At 33.6% G+C, this 22,473-nt stretch overlaps 1 protein-coding gene across 1 annotated transcript; it reads left to right on the top strand.

The window, feature by feature from the left end:
* Nucleotides 1–1,819: 1,819 nt before the first annotated feature.
* Nucleotides 1,820–20,576, top strand: LOC126815682 (shootin-1). The gene is made up of 16 exons (XM_050541548.1): nucleotides 1,820–2,032; nucleotides 2,349–2,401; nucleotides 3,219–3,279; nucleotides 7,219–7,313; nucleotides 8,746–8,878; nucleotides 10,241–10,338; nucleotides 11,465–11,546; nucleotides 11,924–12,018; nucleotides 12,715–12,861; nucleotides 13,488–13,662; nucleotides 14,627–14,720; nucleotides 15,170–15,207; nucleotides 15,611–15,729; nucleotides 16,156–16,209; nucleotides 18,052–18,183; nucleotides 18,933–20,576. Exons 1-15 carry the CDS (start codon nucleotides 1,945–1,947, stop codon nucleotides 18,175–18,177), a joined length of 1,458 nt encoding a protein of 485 aa, XP_050397505.1. The 5' UTR covers nucleotides 1,820–1,944; the 3' UTR covers nucleotides 18,178–18,183; nucleotides 18,933–20,576.
* The last annotated feature ends 1,897 nt before the right edge of the window (nucleotides 20,577–22,473 follow it).

The following is a 22,473-nucleotide window of genomic DNA, read 5'->3' as shown; positions in this document are numbered from 1 at the left end:
TAATATAGCCCCGCTTGAGAACTGATACTGACAGCCCGTATAGCTAGCCCAAAAATGTTTGAGAGATGGGGGGGGGGGGCAAGCGCTTCTGGGGGCGTCGATGTATCTACACTTTACGATCCACGACGACCGATGCGCCTCCCTTCGTGCTCTCCCTCCCCCCAGAAAATTTTGGAAAACGGTTTGCATCAGAGGAGGGAAATTATGAAAATTTGCGATATTGGCGTATTATGATATTTTGATATGTACATTATAAAAATTTGAAGGAAGGAATACATTATTTGCAGCCAGACAATCATATATTGTTATTATAAGGCGTCCAGCGATCATGTCTCATGGGCACCCCTCCGGGATAAGGCACCCCACAGATCACGCCCTTTTGAGCACCCTATATAAACCAAGTTCGTGGTGTTAATCGTGATTCATCATGAGGCGCCTATAAAGCCAAGTGACATTGGCTGGGCGGCCCGCCAATCCCGTTGTGGGCGCCCAACCAGTGCCACTCGGCTTTATGGGGCGCCGGGGGGGGGGGCGCTCCGCTAGCTACGGGTCTGACTAAGCTAGTTGACCGGCATTTTAAGTTTTAAGTCCACAATCGACGATTTTAGTCAAAAACACTTAGTGTACATCGAGAATTTGGTTGAGTATACTATTCTACTTCCATTTAACGAAATTGAAAAAGTTTGTTTAGTCTTAGTATGACGGATGTGAAACGGAGAAGCGCATTAAAAAACATTATACTAATTTTTGGATATGGCGGCCATTTAGGGCATAGCAGTGATCTATTCTCGAGGAATGAAGTAGATGGATCTTTGTGTAGAATGACATAAGTGGATTCTTTTTAGCACCGTGTTTTTGTAACCCCCTCCTGCACAAATTCCTGGTCCGCCCCTGGAGGAGTTTTTCGTGAGAAGACTGCCATGCGTGAACTGAATGAAATGAAATGGCGTTTAACGTCCTACTGTTCTGCTCCGAACTGCATGGGCATACGCCATACAGTGTGCTATGAGGGAAATTATGCCCGGACAGCGGTACTACGGCCTACGCTTATATCGAATTCCAACTGGAAAGGGATCTTTTACGTACACGCCATGCAATGTGTACACGGGACCTCAGTTTTTCGTCCCGTCCGAACGACTAGAGCACCTGTCCTTGTCCACCCCTATGCGTGAACTTAGCTAACGATAAATATGTCATTCATGGCACCGTAAATAATTGTGCGTGTATATAAACCAAACGCCAAAATGTTACGATAATAAAATTTATAATTAGTTTATTTCTCTTGTTTGGCTATTTAAAATTAAAATATTGAACCATTTGGATATGATCGCTACATTTGCTTCGGATTAGTTGCGTTATACTAAGGTTGAATGTTCGCAAGCGTCTTTATGGCACTTTATATATGCCTATCTGGGACTGATGCTTTAAGTTTTTACTGGCATACCTTTATTTATCAAATCATAAACAAACATCCTTGTTAGATATATTATAGATTGTTTGGCTCGCGGTTTGAGGTGAAACATGTATCTGGTATATCCGTATAGTTTTATCTGTGCGTCAGTCAACACGCTTTCCGGTAAAATTCCTTTCCGATATGAATTAATATCACAGACACTTGAAGGGATTAAAATAAAACTTCTTACTACTGCTTGACTATATATATACTATAATATATAGTCAAGCAGTAGTAAGAAGTTTATGACAACGAATGTATTGGGTAGTAGGGGCTTAATAAATTTGCCAATGATTAAAAATACGCGATAGTCGAGACTATATATAATTGCTGTTGATTGGTTTAAAGTTTTACTGTCAACTTACTCGAGGGGTCACGATCACGATGTGTCGGGATGTCCTCATTTATTTTCAAGAAAAAGAACAGTTGATAGCTTGTTTCTCCAATTGACTTCAGGAAGTTAATTAGTTTGTTCACATTTGTCCAGTAAGATGGGTGCTACAGAAAATGATAAATGGAAAGAGAAATATTTAGAACAGGAGAAACAATTGAAGATATTATCTGAACACTGTTTTAAAGGTTTGTTTATATTTGTAAATATTGTTGAATCCTCTGATCTGCCACGCCCCCTCTTAATTAGTTAATTCACTCCACGGTGCATTTTATCGTGGTCTATCTAAATATAGACATACGGTTAATAATACGTTTAGCTTTAACAAGTATTTTAATACAAGTTTTTAAATTAATGCAATGATTCATTTAGATCGGACAGTGTGGCAGATATTTTACGAGTTTATATAATTTATAGCCCGTGGGCGTACAGCTAGGTGGTTAGCTCGAGAAAACTTCATTAACTGTCAACATAAGTGTTTTTTTTTTATTCCGCAATTTTCAGTGATAGAAAAACACGAAGAGGTGGTTAAAAAGTTTAAAGAAAATGAAACTCAGGTAATAATTAAAACATATACTATAGTGTAAAGTATTTTATTGTATGGTCTAACTTTATTTCCTATCAACCAATACCCAATTTTAAGTGAGGATCAGTATAAACTTCCCTAATAATATGCACTGACGATGGGGGTGTTTAGATACAATAAAAAAAATCTTATCTTATCTTATCTTATACAGATAACAGGCCTAGCTATGGCTATAGGTGAATCGGGTCGATGAAATGGGGGCTACTATAGCCCCACTTAAAATTATAGTATAAGAATCTAAATCATATCCTTCGAAAGAGCTCTTAAATTCACTTTTATATAGATATCTGGGCAAAATGGAGTAAGTCGGGCACCAAAACCTGTGACCCGACTACTAGTCAAATACTGTACACCTATGATAATATGTTTGGGAGATATAATCTGTAATCAATTTTATAGAAACAGAGGAAAGTACATTGTTTATTTACATGTAAGCTACACCATAGTAAGCTTACTGTTCAGACTGTTGTCAATCAATTAAAAGGAACTTAATATGCTATGAAAGTCGTGGTTATAATCTTTAATTTTCACCATAATAGCAATGATAGCATAATAGGTATTACTAATTGTAAAGAGGAAGATTTCAGTAATAATTTTTATTGAAACAGGAAGAAGATGATTATTTTTGATAACACTCATATGATGGCATTTAGTCAACTCAATTATACCTTAACAATAGAGTACTCAGAGCTTTAGATTTGTTTGTATGAAAATCTACTCACATTGAAATCAAATATGGAAAAAACTTTTGTGCTGATAAAATATGCTTTATCCCCTTTTTTGAACAGTATGAAGTTGTAGCTGCCAGATTAGAAGAAAGAGAAAAACAGTTATTACATGTTAGAAAATGTAAGTTTCCATGTACAAATGTATATTAAACTAAAAGGTTAATAATGCAGATTACAGCCTGTGGGGCTGGGGTTGTAGGCACGTATGTATGGGACCCTCTATGAAAGACAGAATAGCAAGGGTATCAAGGCAGAATGTTTTGAGTTGTATTTTTGCTTATTACCTATATAAATTATGTAATCTACACCAATTACAACAGTTTACATCGATTAAAGAATTCACCTGAGGTCATTGTAACTAAAGTTTCCATAATGATCGAATTGTGAGGTTTGTTTAAATTAGTTAAAAACTGTGATTACAAGTATGTTGTCATTTTTTCTGTTGGAGAAAATAAATCTGTCTGTTGTGTGTGTGTGTGTGTGTGTCAAAGAGGTTGTGGGGGGGGGGGGGGAATTGGATCCGGAAGTTGTTCCGTAGACTGGCCTCAAGTCTATGGATAATATTTAGTTCAGTGGTCAGTTAATAATTTAACCCTCCCACCCACATGTACATGAGTACAAGTTCTAATAATCCAGACATTATCAGAATTTTTTGAGGAATGACGATTGTTCCTAATTGCTAACAATTTCTTTGTCGACTCATCCGTGTAATTACTGTTTTTTTTTTTTTTCTTTCACGAATATCATAGGCTTTATGCCAGAGAAAGATGGATGATAATAGTTTATCTATGATCTATTTACTAGGAAAATATTCTGTACTATGAGTATTAATTCAGGATTAATTATTGTGTGGGAAAACCTGATATCAATTGATAAAACTTGTCCACAGTGAGGATGTGACTCATAATATAAATTAGTAACATAAAGTCAACCTATTGTTCACACTTCAGTACAAATATCTACCATGTACTGTTTATTTTAGTTAAAATTCAGGTTTATATTTCTAACTAGAATTATTATCCAGTTACAGAGTAAATGTATATGCGATTAACTGTTTCACTAATGCATGTTGTATGTTTAACATCAAAAATCAGGTTATGCAAGATAATTTCTTTCTATTTGCCTTTTTGACCGAAACACATGTTTGTACTTGGTTGTGTTTAACCCTTTAAATTAGAAATAGAAATGTCCATGCTAAATATAGCAGGGATTGTTAGTAGTGGGCAATATGTAAGCGTGCCAATAAATACTGTGATATAAATAATATCATTATGGGTAGCATTGACCAGGAAGTAAATTGCCGTAATGTTCACAACATAATACTAGACCTTACATAAATTGGCGAAGATATATCTCTAATACTTTCATATGAACTGTAGGCAAGCCCTATATTATTAAGTTAATATTTTAAATTAAAGGGCCCCATTTTTGTTGGAATTTTTCTATTTTGTTATTTGCCTGGAAAAGAACTTTTCAATTTTGTAATATTCTTTAATATTTATTAAGAGAACTTTGAATGATGGTCTTGAATCATTTTGAGTACATCTGTATAAATAATATTTTGTTATTAAAATAACATGATTCCATAGAATGGATGCATTAGGGTTTCCTAATAAAACATTAGCTTTAGAGTAGTCCTTATCTTGCAATATTTGTAACCACTCTTTTAAATCCATCCACAGTTTTCGTGAGATAGAACAAGAATAAAACAAATGTTCTAGTGTTTCCGGTACTTTTTCACAAAATGAACATAGATTATTTTCTGTTATTTTGATTTTGAACAAGAATGTTTTGGTGGTTAGAATTCTGTTTACAATTTTGAATTGGAATTCTATAAGTTTTGTCTCTGTAGTACATTTCCATGGAATCATAAAAATTTTCTTCCAAGTTTCATCTTTAATCTCATGACCAATATCTATTTTCCATTTAATCTTCTTTTTTTTTATTACATTCAATTGTTGATTCAAATGGCTTTTGAAAAATTGAACAGCCCTTTTTAGCATTCGTTAAAGTCTCAAGAATTAAAGGTTTTTTTATTGGTCCTATCATTTTTGGTTCTGACAGTTCTATCTTTTTCTTCCATGATTTTGGTATTGCTGCCATTACCCTATAGTAGTCAAGGAATGTACCTTTAATTTTGTAAATATCCTTCAATTCTTGATATTTATAAAACTTTCCTTCTGGGGATATCAAATCCGAAATTAAACTCACACCATTATTATGCCAATTTTGAATATGGTTAAGTTTCATATTATAGTTATACCATAATGGTTGCTCACTGATATCAGTATTATTGTCATAAAGTAAACCTTTCAGGAAATCATGGTATGCCCAAATGACGTCTTTCCAGAATGGGTTATCTGTTGATGATGCCAATTCTGCCATATATTTGGGGCCTAACTTCAGGATATCCCCGATACCTCCAAAATATTGGTCTGGGAATATTGTCCAAGAACTATTCTGGCTCCACCAGCGCCTTATCCAGCTTAATTTGAGACATTTAGTAAATGTTTTTATTTTTGTCATTTTAAGACCACCTATATCATATGCCTGGGCCATTTGATCTCTTTTAATTTTATCATTGCTTTTACCCCAAATAAATTTAAACATTAATCTTTCAATTTCTTTGAAGTATTTATCTGTAGGATTTGGCAATGACATTAGAAAATGGTTTAACTTGGGGATTACTAAAGTTTTTAAGACACATATTTTTCCTAAGATTTTAAGTGATCTCTGTCTCCATATATTGAGAAGTTTCTTTATTTCAATTATTTTGCTATCAATGTTGATAACAGTTATATTGTGTAGTTCAATACTGTATTTGATGCCTAAGTAAGTAAAGGTGTCGGTCCAATCTAATTCAATATCCCTACATATTTTGTCAAAGGATTTTGCTTTCTGACCTATCCACACTGCTTTTGTTTTTTCAATATTCATTTTTAGTCCTGAAAGACTGAAAAAAGTTTCTAGGATTCTCAGTGCTGATCTTAAAGATATTTCTAAGCCATCTAAAAGAAGAGAGGTATCGTCAGCATATTGTGAAATTTTTAGTTCTGTCTCGAATAAAGTTATACCCTGGATTGAGTTTTCGTTTCTTACAAGAATGCCTAGCACCTCTGCGCAGAGCAGAAAGAGATATGGTGATAGGGGATCGCCCTGTCGACAGCCTCTTCCAAAATTAAAGCAGGCTGATAGATTTCCAGGAAAATAATGACTAAGTTCCCCGGTTTTACAAACTTGCCTAGAGGAGGAAACTACCCCCATTCATATATAGGTATACAAGCTGTGGGTAGCTGCACCCCAAACTTTTCGGCAGATGGGTAAAATAAAAAAAAATTATTGAAATAATTATCGGGGGGGAAAAAACCTTTTTGCCTATTAGTTAGCACAATAATGTGCCCAAAATCCCATGAATTTTTGGTCAGTTTTCGGGCATCGATTATTATTTGTGTTATAAATTTTTCATAAATTTTCTGTGAGAGATAAATCCTTACATAGCCCACAAGCTGGTGTCCGGCTCTGCTGGTTGTAGCTCCGAGGAATCTGAGCAGAAATTTTTATGGTCGTTTCTTTACTGCCCCTTCTCCCTACAACATCTGGAATTTAGGTGGGCATAGAGTGAGATTTCGGTTCCGAAGCCACGGGACTCACGGCTTGGGATTGCAGGAAAACACACTTGCAGTATTCTATTTTTCATAAATTTTTGGAGGAGACGTGTAGTCACATTCCACAGGATGCGACTTCCAGCAATCACATTTCACCGGAGGTGACTTCCAGCAATTTAAACACCTTTTTTTTCGGCCATTTCAATGATATATCACAGTGTTTATATGGAAAAAATACATTTAAATTTGCATTTTAACTTAAACCCTAAATGCAAGAATAATTTGACCAATATCTGGTTTGCTTTCCAAATGCAAGAAGTATTTTCAGGTATTAACTAACATGCTAGAAAAAAGATGATAACAATCAAAGAGTAATTTTTTTTATTTTTTAAAAGATTGATCTACAATAATCTATCATTACAGTAATTATATTTGTATATATGTATATTTAACAGTGTTAGAACCAGTCTATACAGAATATGCATCATTAAAAGAAAAATATGAAATAGAACAAGAGTGTAGACATGAAGCAGAAAAATATGCTTCTCAGGTAAAATTCTATTTTTGAATTCATTTCTCAACTTGTTAATAATTTCTAGATGATTTCACAGGCCCAATATTCCATAATGTAGACTTTCAGATAGAGAAATGGCATTTGACCTGTGTTAAGCTTTTGAAGTCAAAATTCAGAAAGATGACGTCAAAAAATGTGCTTGAAATTTTTATTCCGATAATTACTAGTTCTGGTTCCTCCAGTGAACATCATGAAAGCAATCTTTAATTTAGTTCTGGATTCTAGTATCTGTCGTGGATCTATTGTTAGAATGTAGAAATAGGTGGACTATATCCCTTAATAACTAACATATATTTGTTAACTATGAATAAACCTATCAAATTACCAATAGAAATGAAGCCACAAATTGTTCATCCTGTTTAAATACCTGAATACATAAGCATTACAAAATGTACCTTGTTGTGCAAGATACAAAGTCTACATTGTTTGTTTATACATGCGAAACAGTATTACCTTACTTCCTTTCAAAACTATTTAACTTCCTCTTTCAATATATTTTATAATTTTACACCACATAAAAATTACATAAAAGAAAAATATAATGAATGCCACTATGTGAATGGGAAAGTAAGTTTAATATCCCTGTTCCGTTGTCGTATTAAGATTTCTTTTGATTTTTTAATATATTTTATTGATTGTACAGAAAGACATTTTATTCAGTTGAATGATGAAAATATCTTTTCTTAAACAATATTTTTATGCAGGATATCTGAATGGGATTTGGGAAGAGGCTTAGCCTACATGTATGTAAAACCCGTCTCTTAGTTCACCTACAATCTAGGTAAAGACATGAATTAGAATTTAATATTGATCCATTTCAATCAATATGGATGTTATTATTTTACGGTGAAAATACAGGATCCTAATATCTAATATTTAAGACACAATAAACATTTTAAAATCAGTATGCAAAGTTCTGTAGTACACAACTTTGCATACTGATAATGTTCATAGGGTACATAATGGGTTCAAGCGCCATTTGTTATGAAAAAAAGAGAAAAATATCCCAGAAGATAATGCATAAGTAATTAAAAAGGGCTGATTTACAAACGACAAAATGATAATAATAAAACCCCCAATGTAGAATGGACTAAAAAGACGCATACCACTGTCGTTTAATTTCGTCCGTTTGCATATTTCGCCATACATGTACGTAATTGAATATAAATTACAATAAAGGTTTAAAAAATTGAATGTAAATCCATTTATAAACATTTATATTTCATTGATATATGCTTTTAGACCCATTTTCGTCTATTCCACAGAATAGAGCTATACGACCTTTAAACCCAAAATTATTCTGTTGTCATAAGGAAGTAGAAATTTCATTGAAAATCTCTGGCGCTTATAATAATTATCTATGAATAATACATGACTTTTTCAGCTATATGTTTTTTATGTTTGACAGATAACAAAAGAGAACAGAGTATTAAAAAGACAAAGTGCAGCTTTTCTAGATTTACATGAGGGTGATGTACCTATTGAGGAGGAGAAAGATTTATATCAGAATTATTTGGAGACACTTAATGCAAAAATTAAAGGTGAAATAATTATATATATATTTATATAAATAAAGATTCTTGTGACTGTTACATTTCATCAGAGGGGGTTGGGTGGCCAAATGAATTAACATGTGCTTTAGACCATAAGGTCTTAATTCCCTGCCTGTATGTGACAAGGGGTAGGGTCTCTTGTCGAACCTTGTGGGTTGTCTTCGGGTCCTCCTGTTTCCTTCCACTGCAAAAAATACCCCTATGTGCAAGCAAATTATTGAAATAAAATTGAAACATATGTTAGTCCTGAAATGACCTAGTTTGTGTTGAGTAGAAGTTAAACTGTATTTCTCTCTTTCACATTTGATGAGAACTATATAAATAGGTAATTCAACAAAACTCAATTTTTAAAACTAACCGCAGAAAACTGTTTAATATTCATGTTATCTAGAGCCAAAATTGTAAGAACAAATATTTGTAGAGAATGCCTTTTTCTATACGCCCATATCTGTGTTAAGGAGGTCGTTGCAAATATGGGGGGTTGGATGGCTGAATGGTTAGCGTGCGCGCGCTGTATCATAAAGTCTGTCATTGAGTCAACTGGCGTGGTTTCGAATCCCCGGTTGTACGTGGCAAGGAGTAGGGTCGCCTGTCCAACCTCGTGGGTTTTCTCCGGGTCCTTCGGTTTCCTCCCACTGCTAAAGACCCCTACGCGCAAGCGAATTATTGAAATAAAATTAAACCATGTGTTAGTCCCGAAATGACCTAGTTTGTGTCGAGTGGACGTTAAACCCTATTTCTCTCTCTCTCTCTCTCGTTGCAAATATATTTTAAAAAATATAATAGGTGTATATGTGTGTGTAATACTTATATATAACCATTGAATCTGCTCTGTTGAATCTGGGATGCTTCTTTAATGTGACCATTGAATTAAAATAGGTTTCAAATTAAAATGTTATGAAGAACAACATTTATGTTCTCCTTTGGCCGTCAGGTTTCCTCCCACTGCTAAAGACCCATGCGCTAATGAATTATTGAAATAGAATTGAACCATATGTTAGTCACGAAATGACCTAGTTTGAGTCGAGTGGATATTTAACCCCATTTCTCTCTCTCTCTGTCAACATGTATTCAATTTCAATAAAATTTTATATATTATGTGATGTTACACATCTATGTCTTGAGCTTGCAGAAGTTTGAATAAGAACCAGACATTTATCTTTGATCCAGTAAAAATCTTCTCAATCAAATCGCCTTCTGTATTTTGAAATAGTTGCTTTAACACTCACACCCGATGCTGCCATTTTCAAAACAAGTTTAAGCTGATAGAGTTTCTGGCTCCAAGCAAAGTGAATATCATTTTACTCATGAGGAAGTATAAAACTTGATGTATTATTTTTTTTTCAATAGAGTTGGAAGAGGAAAAAAGTAACCAATCAGCTATCTTGAATAAAGTTAAAGAAGATTACGATATAGAGCGAGAAAAACATTCAGTAACTAAAACAGAGGTTTGTTCATCACCTATTTATGAGGAAGATCAGCAGTAACATTCTTACCAGCTATGCGTCATAAATATCATTTTGGTCACATTCTCCTTAAATTAATTATCCTAGGGGGACTTTGAAAGGGTTAAGCAATAAACAAAATTAAGAAATTGACATACCATTACAAATTGGCAGATGAGCTTAAAGAATGACTTGCCTATTCAATTTATAACTTTTAAATAATGCATGGCTTGCATCCAGGTGTCATAAAGGCCTATGTAGACATGTACATGTAAATACAAATAGACTAGGAATGGTGCCAATTTTTCAATGAGTCATATAATATAATCTTCAGAATATCATTAGTTAGTTCGATTCCATTATTATGAATTCATTACAGCATTGTGAGATTTAACAAAAGACTAACATGTGTTTTTTTGTAATGTTTGTTTGCGCTGGCCAAGGTTTGGTCTGGTGTGACTTGTAACAGTGAAGATGCATGCAACATGCAATAAAGGAAAAATTTGTGCAAACAGCGACATTACAGCCTATTGTCAACTTTAAGGGGGTCTTTTTCATGCTATCAATAGTATACACTGGACCTTAGATTTTTTTGTCCCATCTAAAGAACTAAATGCTTTTACTTTCCAGCCAACCCTCATGCACCAATACCATAGGGAAACAAGGTTAATACTGGGCTAGAACCTTTGACCGCCTGGCTAGTGAGCCATCTTAATCATACTTGCTGAGTCACCTTAGCTTCTGGAATACTGAAATAAAATGTTCTGCTCCAACTGGGCTAATGAAGACGGGCATGCGCCATAGTGTGCTATCAGGGAAATTTTGCCCGACAGTGGCACTATGGCCTATGCCAATATGTACACGGGACCTTGTTTTTGTTCCATCCGAAAGACTAGACAGCTGTCCTTGTCAGGCCCTCCATCCTGCTCCACTGACAAGGGAAAACTGCGCCAGAATCCTGCAATACTAGAATACTCTACTAAACTCTTGTTTTACACACAGACAGTAGGCAACTTATCATTACGGTCTCTTCAATTTAACCCCAAGATATATTTTCATAATGCTTAGAAAAGTTAGAACGTAAAATATATATTGTTGATTATATATCAATGCTTTGTTTATTTTTCAGAATCAGAAATTAAAGGATGAATTAAGTCAAACTAAAACATCATTAGATAAATATAAAGATGCCTTACAAAAAGTTACTTCTGGTAGGTAAATAGGAACTTGATCCGATACATATACTAGATTTTGTACATCTTTATAACAATGCTATATACATGTAGCTTGTTATTACCAGTGGTTGACTATGTCCTATTATAGTGTCAAGGCTTAGGACTCTTAATCAACATATCTAGAGTTTGAATCCTGGCCATGAAGAATCATCAGGAATTTTTAGGCTTGGTCTTAACTTGTCAGGGGATGGGGTGGGGATTAGGTAAAGGCATCAATATCCAGACAAAATTCTCTCAATCACATTGCACCATAGAGATAAAAGTTACTAATTTTTAGTCTCACAGGGACCAAAACATAAAATGAATATTATTACGTAATTATTTTGTTATCTTCTTAATTAATCCACCAATAGCATCTGAAGCAGCATGTGAAGAATATGAGAATTTACGGAAAGAATATGATATGGCTAATGTATGTAGAAATACTGCGGAAAGCTTTGCTACAGAGGTAATTATTTTTTGTTGAATTTTAAATTAATTTTTTTGTTTTATTACCCTCATGAGTCAATTTGCATGATTAGCCGTGGTGGCTCTGTGAGTAAGGCACTGACTGACTAACCAGGAGGTCCAGGGTTCAAGAAAGTTCCTGGGATTTTTCAGCACATTTCCCCTTGTCACTGGTGCAGGACAGAGGGCTGGACAAGGACAGTGTCTAGTCATTTGGATGGGATGTAAAACCAAGGTCCTTTGTACACCATGATGTGTACGTAAAAGAACCCTTAAAACAAGAGCATGCAGTGGCAACGCTATCCTGGAAATATTTCACTCATAACACACTGTATGGTGTATTCTGGTCTTCATTAGCCTGGTGTAGAAAAGTAGGATGTTAAACCCCATTTCATTTTATTTATGCATGAAAAGTAAAATTAGTTAATTAGTTTAAAGACATACTGTACGGTAAATTTTTGTCTGAGCCAGCTGCAATAAAAAAAAAATACTGGCAGAATCAAGTCTTTTTTTAAAAAAAATACCCTCCATTGATTGTATATTTATACAGGTCACAATTCTATGGAATACAATTACTGCGACGTTTTGACTAGGCTTCTCTAGGGCACTCTAGGCAGTAATTGTATTCCATAGAATTGTGACCTGTATATTCCAGTTCAATTACTATGTACCATTGAAACAATTTATATTTATGTAGATGTATGCTCAAAGTGAAGCTATTAAAAGACAGAGTGCTGTACTTATATCTAGTGCTGCCTCCGACCAGAGATTAATGACAGCTTTATTAGAAGTAGAAAATTTAACACAAGAAAAAGAGGTTCAGAAAAAAGAATATGAAGACAAGGTTTGGATTTTTATCTCCTTCTAGATTTATTGTAAATAAGATTGTAGAAATTTATGATTTATGTGAGCAAAGAATTGCATATGGTCTAATTATATTCTGAAATATTATGGGTCTGGTGACCGGTAAAAAGATTACAGCTTTTTGCTTAAAGTCCTGATGCACCATTTTAAGCAAGAGAAATCACCTGCAAACTACAATATTGTGACAAATGAATCTCTAATAAGTCCAATAATGGTTTAATTCTGTTCAGTACTTACAATGATATTATATGGAATTGACATGTAATCAATCTATGCTGCTTGCTATGCAATAAGCCTGCCACCATTTTGTTGTCCATGAAAATTTGATAATAGGCCTGTTTAATGTCCGAATGAATCCAAGTTGGAACATTATCTAGCATTGGTATTTTTACTTGTTTTCTTAAGTAAATGTTAAGTAATCAATCTGAGTACATATTAGCATGGATTAAGATGTGAGAACTTCGAAATTTTAGCAAAAAATGGTAATGACGCATGTTACATTAAAATGATTACCGGTAAAACCATTTTGTATAGGTCAAGGGTCTTGACGAATGTTAAAGATGTGGATGATGGTAAAATTTTATATGGGTATATTATTTGTTACAGCTTAAGAGTCTAGAAGCTGAGCTAAAGGAATTAAGAGATGAAGATATGATAAGTACATTAGAGATGGATAATCAAACATTACACGAAGAAAGAGAACAATTAACAGCACAACTGATGGATATACGTAACCAGTATTCAGACAACCAAAAACAGTATCAGGAATTAGAAGCTCAATGTAAGTGATAATTACTTTTAACAAGTTTTTATTTCTAGTCAAAGGCCATTTTGGTTCGGATTATTTTGAGAAAAGTTGTGAGAAACATGTTCATTTAATTAATTCTTTTAGTACTTGAATTCCAGGAAATCAAATTAAAAGCCCTAATATATAGGTGTAAAAAATAATCATGTGATAATGTTTGCCAAGATACAGGCCTAAAGTGACACAATTGGCAAAATTACCACATTTGCCATAACACTTTAGATAGATATGAAACTATATGACTTCCTTTAAAATTGAGATATTCTCATTAAGTAGCATGATTGTATGGCTTGTAAAAGCAAAATATGCTGTCCTTGATTGATCTGATTTTATTTTCTTCAAAAATCTTTGAATTTTTGTTGCATGTTACATAATGGTGGTCATGACGGCAGACTGATTTGATGCTGTAAATAAAGACTACCTCGGTTCCTTTAATAAGTAAATTAGAGAAAAGTGATATATCTCTGAACAGCCCCCAACCGAAACTACTGTTCCTGAGTAGGGTCAAATTGCTTAAGTTATGTGAATAGCCCTCTGCATTGTAGGACTGTATACAAGTTCTTGAGATCGGCACAGCTAATCAGTTGACTTTGATGATCTATGGGGCTATATATAATTGAATGCTTTTTATTGTGATAAAAAATTATAATTTGTATAAAAAAATTAAAATGGTTGCATCCAATTTAATGTTAAGTATTTATTAAATGTCATAAATTCAAGATGGTCACATCTGATGACATCATCATATTATGCAAATGAGTCTGAATCACCAAAGTTGACACAATAATGGGTTCAAAATCAAGCAACTTTTGGAACAGTACTGGGTATGGAAGATGGGGATCTAGGACAACTGCTGTCAATTGTCCTGCTCCAGGAAGATGACACACAGGCTAAATGTTCTTAAAAGGGATAAATATTTTAAGCTTAAATTTTATTTCAGATAAAGCACTAGAAGAGAAGTATGAACTTGTATTACACCCACCCCCACCACCACCTCCTCCACTTCCACCAATATCTGCACTTAGACCAAAAGGGTAAGTTTTATTACACAAAATGTTCATTCCTTAGATTACGATTCCTATAGAGATTATATATATATCTTTAAATCTTTTAAAAGTTTTACTCAGTACTCAAGTTGTCCTGTGACAATCAAATAATTTGAAAGGCTCCTATCTGACATATTATCTTTAGCTCTTCAGACAATCTGGTCAAAAGGCTTATATCGGCACTTCTGTCTGGCATCTGGCTCCCATAAACAATTGCCAATGGGTAGAGTTAGGGTTCTACTTTTTCTTTAAAATTGTTGATTAGTACCCTATGTTGCCAGGGTGGATTTTGTGTAGATTTGTTCAAATGGAGTTATTTGTCGCTATAAGGAATATAGGTAGTTGTATAATGCTTTTATTAAATACCAGTGAAAGATCGATTAAATCATATACCATGTTTTAGTATGATTTTAACATTATTGTTTCTTTTCTCTCAGATTTTTATCAAGGACTCAGAGTAAGCGAACAAAGAAATGTAAGTTTATGATATAGTATAAAATATAATAGGTTTTTGAGAAGTAATTGTATGAAAATAGTCACGATCATTAATATAAATAAGATTCCCACTAGATAAGGTGCTCCTGAATAATAAGCCATTTTTGCCATACTTTAAAAGTAAATTTCATTTTGACTTTTGCAGGGTCGTGTATTTTACCTTAAAAACAGTAACCTAGAATAACATAAATGATGATCACAAAACTAGATATAATTTATAATCTTGGAAGTATGTTATCAATTAAATATACCTGTATACAATTAAATATACCTGTATACAATTAAATATACCTGTATACAATTAAATATACCTGTATACAATTACACTGTACATGAATAATTAGTGAAAAAAGTTTAAATAATTCATACATTATTATTATTAGTGGCTGTGAGCGGAGCTAAATCTGATGAAAATTATAATAAAGCCATTAATGAGATGATGGACAGAATAAAACGGGGTAATCAAACATTACGACCTGTACTTAAACCTACTAATAGACGTGTAAGTAGTATTTATTATATATAGAAATATTCCCAGATAACTCGGAAGTGATAGCATGTGTTCTACAAGGATTGTGCAGCATATACTGCATACCTGATGCACATGTCAAAACGTATCAATAATATATTCAATCTTACATTTTGTGTAGAAAAGTAGGATGTTCAACCAGATTTCATTTCATTTCCAATAATCTTTATAAATCAACTTATCCTTAGAAACGTAAATATTTATGCAGATAAAACGTAGATATGTAGGTATTGCATTCCCTAATATTATCATGTACATGTATATGTATAATATTTGTTTTTTTTTGTGAATTTCACAAATAAATTATGATAAGGGGTATTAGGTGTTCTTGAAAGAATATGCTTACTCAGCCTCTTGCTGGTTGGAATTACAGGTTTGACTTGAATTGTTTATTTTTAGCCATCTTGTCCAGAGGGTGAAAAGGCTGCTGTAGAAGAACTTCATGATATGTTGGTAAGTATCTTAAAGATACATTCCCACAAGAGTATTTATCGGGTGGTTATTTCCAATAAAAGAGGGATCACAGTGGCTAAGTGGGTAAGACGCTGTTCGATCCCTGCATTGGCCGAGAAAGTTCATCCAGATTTTCCGGCGTGGCTCTCCCTTGTCAGTGATGCAGGACGGAGGGCCTGACAAGGACAGCTGTCTAGTCGTTCAGATGGGATGAAAAACCGAGGTCCCGTGTACACATTGGCGTGCACGTAAAAGATCTCTTGACAGTTGGGAAGTTGATATAAGAGTAGGCCGTAGTGCCTCATAGCACACTGTATGGCGTATGTCCGTCTTCTTTAGCTCAGTTCGGAGCAGAATAGTAGGACATTAAACCAAATTTCATTTCATTGCAAGTCCAATAAAAGTATTACAATTTTGGTATATATGGAAAGTAGAGACACCCAATCTTACTAGAAAAATACTGGATTTCCTGAAAAACATCCATGGAGCACAGAACAAAAATGAGAGGGTGTCACTAATTGACAGCCCGACGATTAAGGGCCGTTAACGGTGGCACGCAAAGATTGTCTGATCCCTCAGCATTAGGGAGCGCTTGATGTATATGTTGATAAACTTGGTGAGCGGACTAGGAAGAACTGAGGGACTTAAACGTGCAACAGTTTCTGAGAAAAAAAACATAGAAAAGACATGGGTGGGTAGTAGATAATCCAAGTATTTAATTAGGCTTTGATATTTATGATAAATGGACAGTGATTAAAGACAACATTGTCTATTGTCTTTTACATACAATGAATTCTCCTGTAGCTTCGCACCTGTTGCTAGGTGCCACGACAGCCAAGTCATGTGACACAAACATGACTTCTTTTAATAGACTTTTAATGTTTTGAAGCAAAATTTTGGTAGATTAATTAGTTTGAATATGATGTTAGTCCATATATATTATCAAATCACCCAGTTTGTATGCGGGAAGGTATCTTTAAGAATAAATTCATTGGCTGTAATTACTATTCACTGAGGAATTACACACCACAGACTGACACAGATAGTTCTGACACTGCAGAGGTTGCAATTGACCTATGCAAGTCATGGGTTTGATGCCAGATTTATATTTGATAAGGAGCAGGGTCATCAGCCTAACCTTGTGGGATTTCTGCGTGTCCCTGTTTTCTTCACAGATCCAAATACTATGGTAAATGTCAAGTGGACGTTCAACCCCATTCTCCCTCATTAGAAACTGAGTATGTATGACCTGATACTAGTGATATATGTATGACCTGTTACTAGTGATATATGTACGACCTGATTTAAAGGAAATAACCAAGTATTGTGTCCCTTTATGTTTAGGGTGATCAAATTGCTTAATGCATGCACTTAAGATCATGAGGTCTGTTATTGAGTTAAGTGGCATGATTTTGATTCCTTGCTTGTACGTGACAAGGAGGAGGTTTGCCTGTCCAACCTCATGGGTTTTCTCCAGGTTCTCCATTTTTCTCCCACTGCTAAAGACCCCAAAGCGTAAGCGAATTATTGAAATAAAATTGAACCCTGTTAGTCCCAAAATGACCTGGTTTCTGTGAACTGGACGTTAAACCCCATTTCTCTCTCCTTTTTTTTTTTTAAGATTCAAAACTTTCTGAATATTGAAATGGATGAGATTCTATTAAGCTGCACGTCTTCATTAGCATAGTTGGTGCAAAAAAGTAGGACGTCTCCATTAAGCTGGTAGTTACATGGGATCTCACTCTAAAGTAATATTCTCCACCCACCACCCACTGTTTCAAAGAAATCCCCAAAAATTCTATATCTGTCAAATAAAATATTTTTTGTTTACCATGTCTTTAGACTCGTATGAAGAGAAATCGTTCAATGGGAGATCTATTATCAGTTGAAGATGGAGAAAGTCTGCCTGATTCAGAATTAAAGAAAACATTCCAGAAGATAAAAAAAGTTAGTGAAAAGGAGAATTAATAAAAGGTAAATATAAAAACTAAATATATCTTTGCAATAGAAAGCCAACAAGCTAGTGGTACTGCTAGTTTGATGCGTTACGATAGGATTGTCACTATTGACAATTGAGTCCACGATCTGGTACAATTGCTACAACTGACCTCCGTATCTCGTATGATAAGACCTGATAGGATCGCAACGATTACTCCACGATTTCAATCGTAGCGCGAATCGTGATAGTGGGAACCTAGCATACGGAAATCTAGGTCTCAAGAAGAGCCAATCTGATTAAAACACAGATCCTATTTCGTTTCGTTTTTTATAGTTCACAAAATTTCGTTTTACACCTTACTATGCTAGGATCTGAAAGAGTTGTTATATAACCCGCGTTCAGGATGATGTGATGGATTAGTCAATGAAATGGTCTGTTACTGCGAGTTTTTGACATGGGGTGGACGGAACTTTAGGTAAACGACTAGAAACGTCAACGCTGATGAGCACGTGTGCATTGTATCATAAGATCTGTCATCGAGTCAACTGGCGTGATTTCGATTTCTCGGTTGTACGTGACAAGGAGAAGGGTCGCATGTCCAGTCTCGTGTGTTTTCTCCAGTTTCCTCCCAGTGCTAAAGACCCCTACATGCAAGCGAATTATTGAAATAAAATTGTACTATCCAACCTTTTAAAATAGGATTCGCGCCACTATGCTGATGGATGTATAAATGGATGGAGTAATGTTAATATCCTTTAAAAAAAATTTTTTTTTTTTTTTTCAGAATGATTAACTTTAAGATGTATGAAACTATGGATTCTGGTGAAAGTTAATGATATTATTTTTTTGGGGGGTCATATTCATTGGTAGATTGTTTATGGTTGTAGTTTTATCACATCTGACCTGTGATAGTAAACAGGTGTCGTAAATCATTATTTTATGACATGAACAAAAGGTGTCGAAATATACTTGTTTGTTTTATTTGTTAAATCTTAACTTTTACCTTTCAGATTACATCATAAAAATTATAGTTTAAGCATATTTCAAAATTTTTGTTCATATCGTTAAATAATGACTTACAAAATCAACTCATTTTGGTGTCACAGGTCACATATTTTATTGGTATTTAATCTTCATCGAATTGGTCTGTATATGACCGTTTTTTTTTAAGTTTGATATGTTATCAAGAGTATATACAAATTTGCCCATATGAATACTCAGGATTTGTTTTTAAATTTAATCCGATTGTTCATAAGATGAACTTCTAAAATTTGTAATTGAAAATTGTTCGGTTAACTTCTCATTTATAATTAGACTTGTAATCTTAGTTTTAATTTATATTTTACATTTGTAGACGTCTCTCTACATTCATTTTTTTAACTCTGAAAACTTGTGAACATCAAACAGACAGTTATAAGGGACAGACTGCTCAGTGCAATTTGTTAATCTTGGTAGGATTTTTTTTTTCATTCTATATTCAGAATTTCTTAATTGCAAATTTAGAAGTTACGACTCCATTTTCTGATTTCTTTTCTAAATTGGTTTAAAAACTTACAAGGCAGGATTCTATTTGACCAAAAATATTAACTTAAGATCTGTAAAACTTACTTTTAAAAACAGTTATACATTTTTACAATTTTGTACATTTAGTATTTTTATTTAATGTTTTGTTAGTGATATGTTGAGGCTGATATACAATGTTAAAGGAGCTAAATCGCTAATATTTGGGACCTAGAAATTGACACAAATGGGTCGCAATGCATACAATAATGTAATATGAATGTATATAAACTGATTTACATTCAATCATTTCTGTTTTTACTGTAATTTCTAATCAGTTATTATTTATTATAGTATTTATTGGGCATGCTCTCCAGATAAGAATATAGCGTCACCGTTTGACATGACCTGTGGAATATGCCTAGGCTCGTTTTCAATGTGGAAGATTTTTGATGATACTGAGTTAGAGACTTAGCTACTTTAACCTTAGTACAACTGGGCCGGTATTTTAGCTTACATCTTATCTTGTCACATTTATTTAATGCCTATGGGTTGTGTTGAACACTAAGGTTGAAACTGAAATATTAGCCAGATGTCAAGAAAGCTGCTTCAATTTCTAAAATGATCCAGTAGAAAATGGTTGATGGAAATCTGTGCCTTATTTTTTATTGTAGTGTACCTGCTTACCATTTCTCAATGTAAAGACAGCTTTAATCTTTTTCTTTAAGTTTTTACAACATGGACCCATACCTTATATTAACTTGTAAAAAAATAATGTAATGCAACTAAATAAAAAAGCAAAAATATTGACATAAGAATTATTTCTCTTTTAGTACATTTGATTTTGTATATAATGGTTGTTATATTACAGACCGGTCATAAAAAATATTTATACATTATTTCTAAAAAAAAATAAAATTTTACTTTTTAAAAAGTGTTTTGTTGTGTATATGATTTCTTTGTAATCGAGATATATATCATCTTAAATGCTCAATATGATAAGGCAAATTGTTATTGGATGTACCTACCAATAACTTGGAATCAAATGCAAAGTGAAAACTAAGTTATAAGTCACTATCATTAACTATCCAAAGTGAGAAAATTTTCTAGCACCTAGAGCATTCCCTAGTGGATTGAATAGTATTAGTGTAGGAAAATAACTGATTATCTATGGATGTAAAATTTTTAACAAAAACAAATGGTCATCCCACAAAATAACATGAAATTCACTGAAATTGACAATTTATTTTTGAGCCAGATCAAAGAGATCCAGCCATTTTAAATATATAAACAGGACATGATTCTACCCGTGTCAGCCCAATTATTATTTTAAAAAATGAGTAAAATATACAGATGCGTATGTAGTGCTTAAAGAAATTGGGAAAAAAAAACATAATTATCAAGAAGACCAACTAAGTTATGAAAGATTTATTATCACAGTATAAATAATATAACAATAAATAAAATTGAAAATTCTTAAAATTTATAATTTATTTCTTTTTGGTATCTTTTCTGGGTGATGGTGATTCATTAGCTTGATTTTCTTCTTCACCAACAGGTGGGGGAGGAAGATCAATTCTTGGGAAAGCATGGTCACCTTGGCAACCTAATTGACCACCATCTTGAAGTTCTTCTTCAATTTGTAACAATCTATTCAACTTTATTATGCGCTCTCCTCGACAAGGGGCTCCTAGTTTCAAAAACTTGGCTCCAATTCCCACAGACTGAAATAATGAAGAGTACTCATACAAAAAAAAAAGAAAAGAAACAACATTTTTTTCTGGAAATACAATTTTAACTCTCAAATGATGCAAAGACTAGTTGTGCTAGAATGAAATTTAATTTATTACCCCAAATTTATAGAATAAAATTACTTCAACTTACAAGATCAGTGATAAAACTGTCAGTTGTGTCTCCTTGGTTGGTGGTCAATACAGTAATATTTTTACCTTCTGAAATATAATATTGTATAACCTTGTATTCCTTGAATAACTTTATTTGGCATAATATAGCCCTGTTAGGGCTGACGTGCCATAAAACCACATTTCATTTCATTTGAATAACTCAATTTTGATAAATGCAAACAGCAGATTACTTGGTATGTTTCATCCAAGTGTGAATCGAAATGTATATGGACTATGCAGTGTGGTCAGTAAACAAATGTCTTGTTACTGTTCAGTATGCATCATGGCCAGAAAGAGAAAGGAATGGGGTTTAATGTCCATTCAACACAAACTAATGTCCATTCAACACAAACTAGGTCATTCAGGACCAACATGGTTCAATTTTGACCTTATAGCAGTCAATGCTTATAGATTTTAAAACTTAGATTTTTTATACTTTCACCTAGTTATATGTTTTGAGATTTTTTAGAATAAACGATCTTGAAAAATTGTAATATTACGTTAATTTTACTGAAAAAATGTCTTGAGAGTGGATACTAAACTTTTGGCATGTCAAATGAGCATGGTTTTAACATATACAGATGACCAAATTACATTATTTATAAAGTGCATGAACATTTACATACCTTCCATTTTATGAACACATGTAATTAAATCTGTAATAGTGTTCATATGTTCTAGTTTATATATAACACCACTTGTTTTAAAATATTCTGTTATTTCTTCTGATTTTAATAGACCTGGTCTATGATAGACATGATCACCCAGTATATAACACTGTGTTGATATTCTATCACATAGTTTCATCCATTGGGGTTCTTCCTAAGATAAAACATAATCAAAAGTTAATTTACTGGTATCAGTGTTTTTGTTTCATCCACATGTTCGTCTTGTGGGTAATATATGTAATTGTGTGTTGTG

Source organism: Patella vulgata, chromosome 3, assembly GCF_932274485.2.
Source record: "Patella vulgata chromosome 3, xgPatVulg1.2, whole genome shotgun sequence".
In the NCBI taxonomy this organism is placed as follows: domain Eukaryota; kingdom Metazoa; phylum Mollusca; class Gastropoda; family Patellidae; genus Patella; species Patella vulgata.
Note: the sequence above shows the minus strand (reverse complement) of the source record. Positions and strands in the feature narration are given on the sequence as shown.

What these genes read in the sequence shown, in the direction of transcription:
- LOC126815682 (XM_050541548.1), top strand. Translation starts at nt 1,945, where the DNA reads ATGGGTGCTACAGAAAATGATAAATGGAAAGAGAAATATTTAGAACAG. An exon ending in CGGAAAGCTTTGCTACAGAG is followed by an intron (nt 12,019 to 12,714) that starts GTAATTATTTTT and finishes ATATTTATGTAG; the next exon opens with ATGTATGCTCAAAGTGAAGC. An exon ending in AAAAAGAATATGAAGACAAG is followed by an intron (nt 12,862 to 13,487) that starts GTTTGGATTTTT and finishes TATTTGTTACAG; the next exon opens with CTTAAGAGTCTAGAAGCTGA.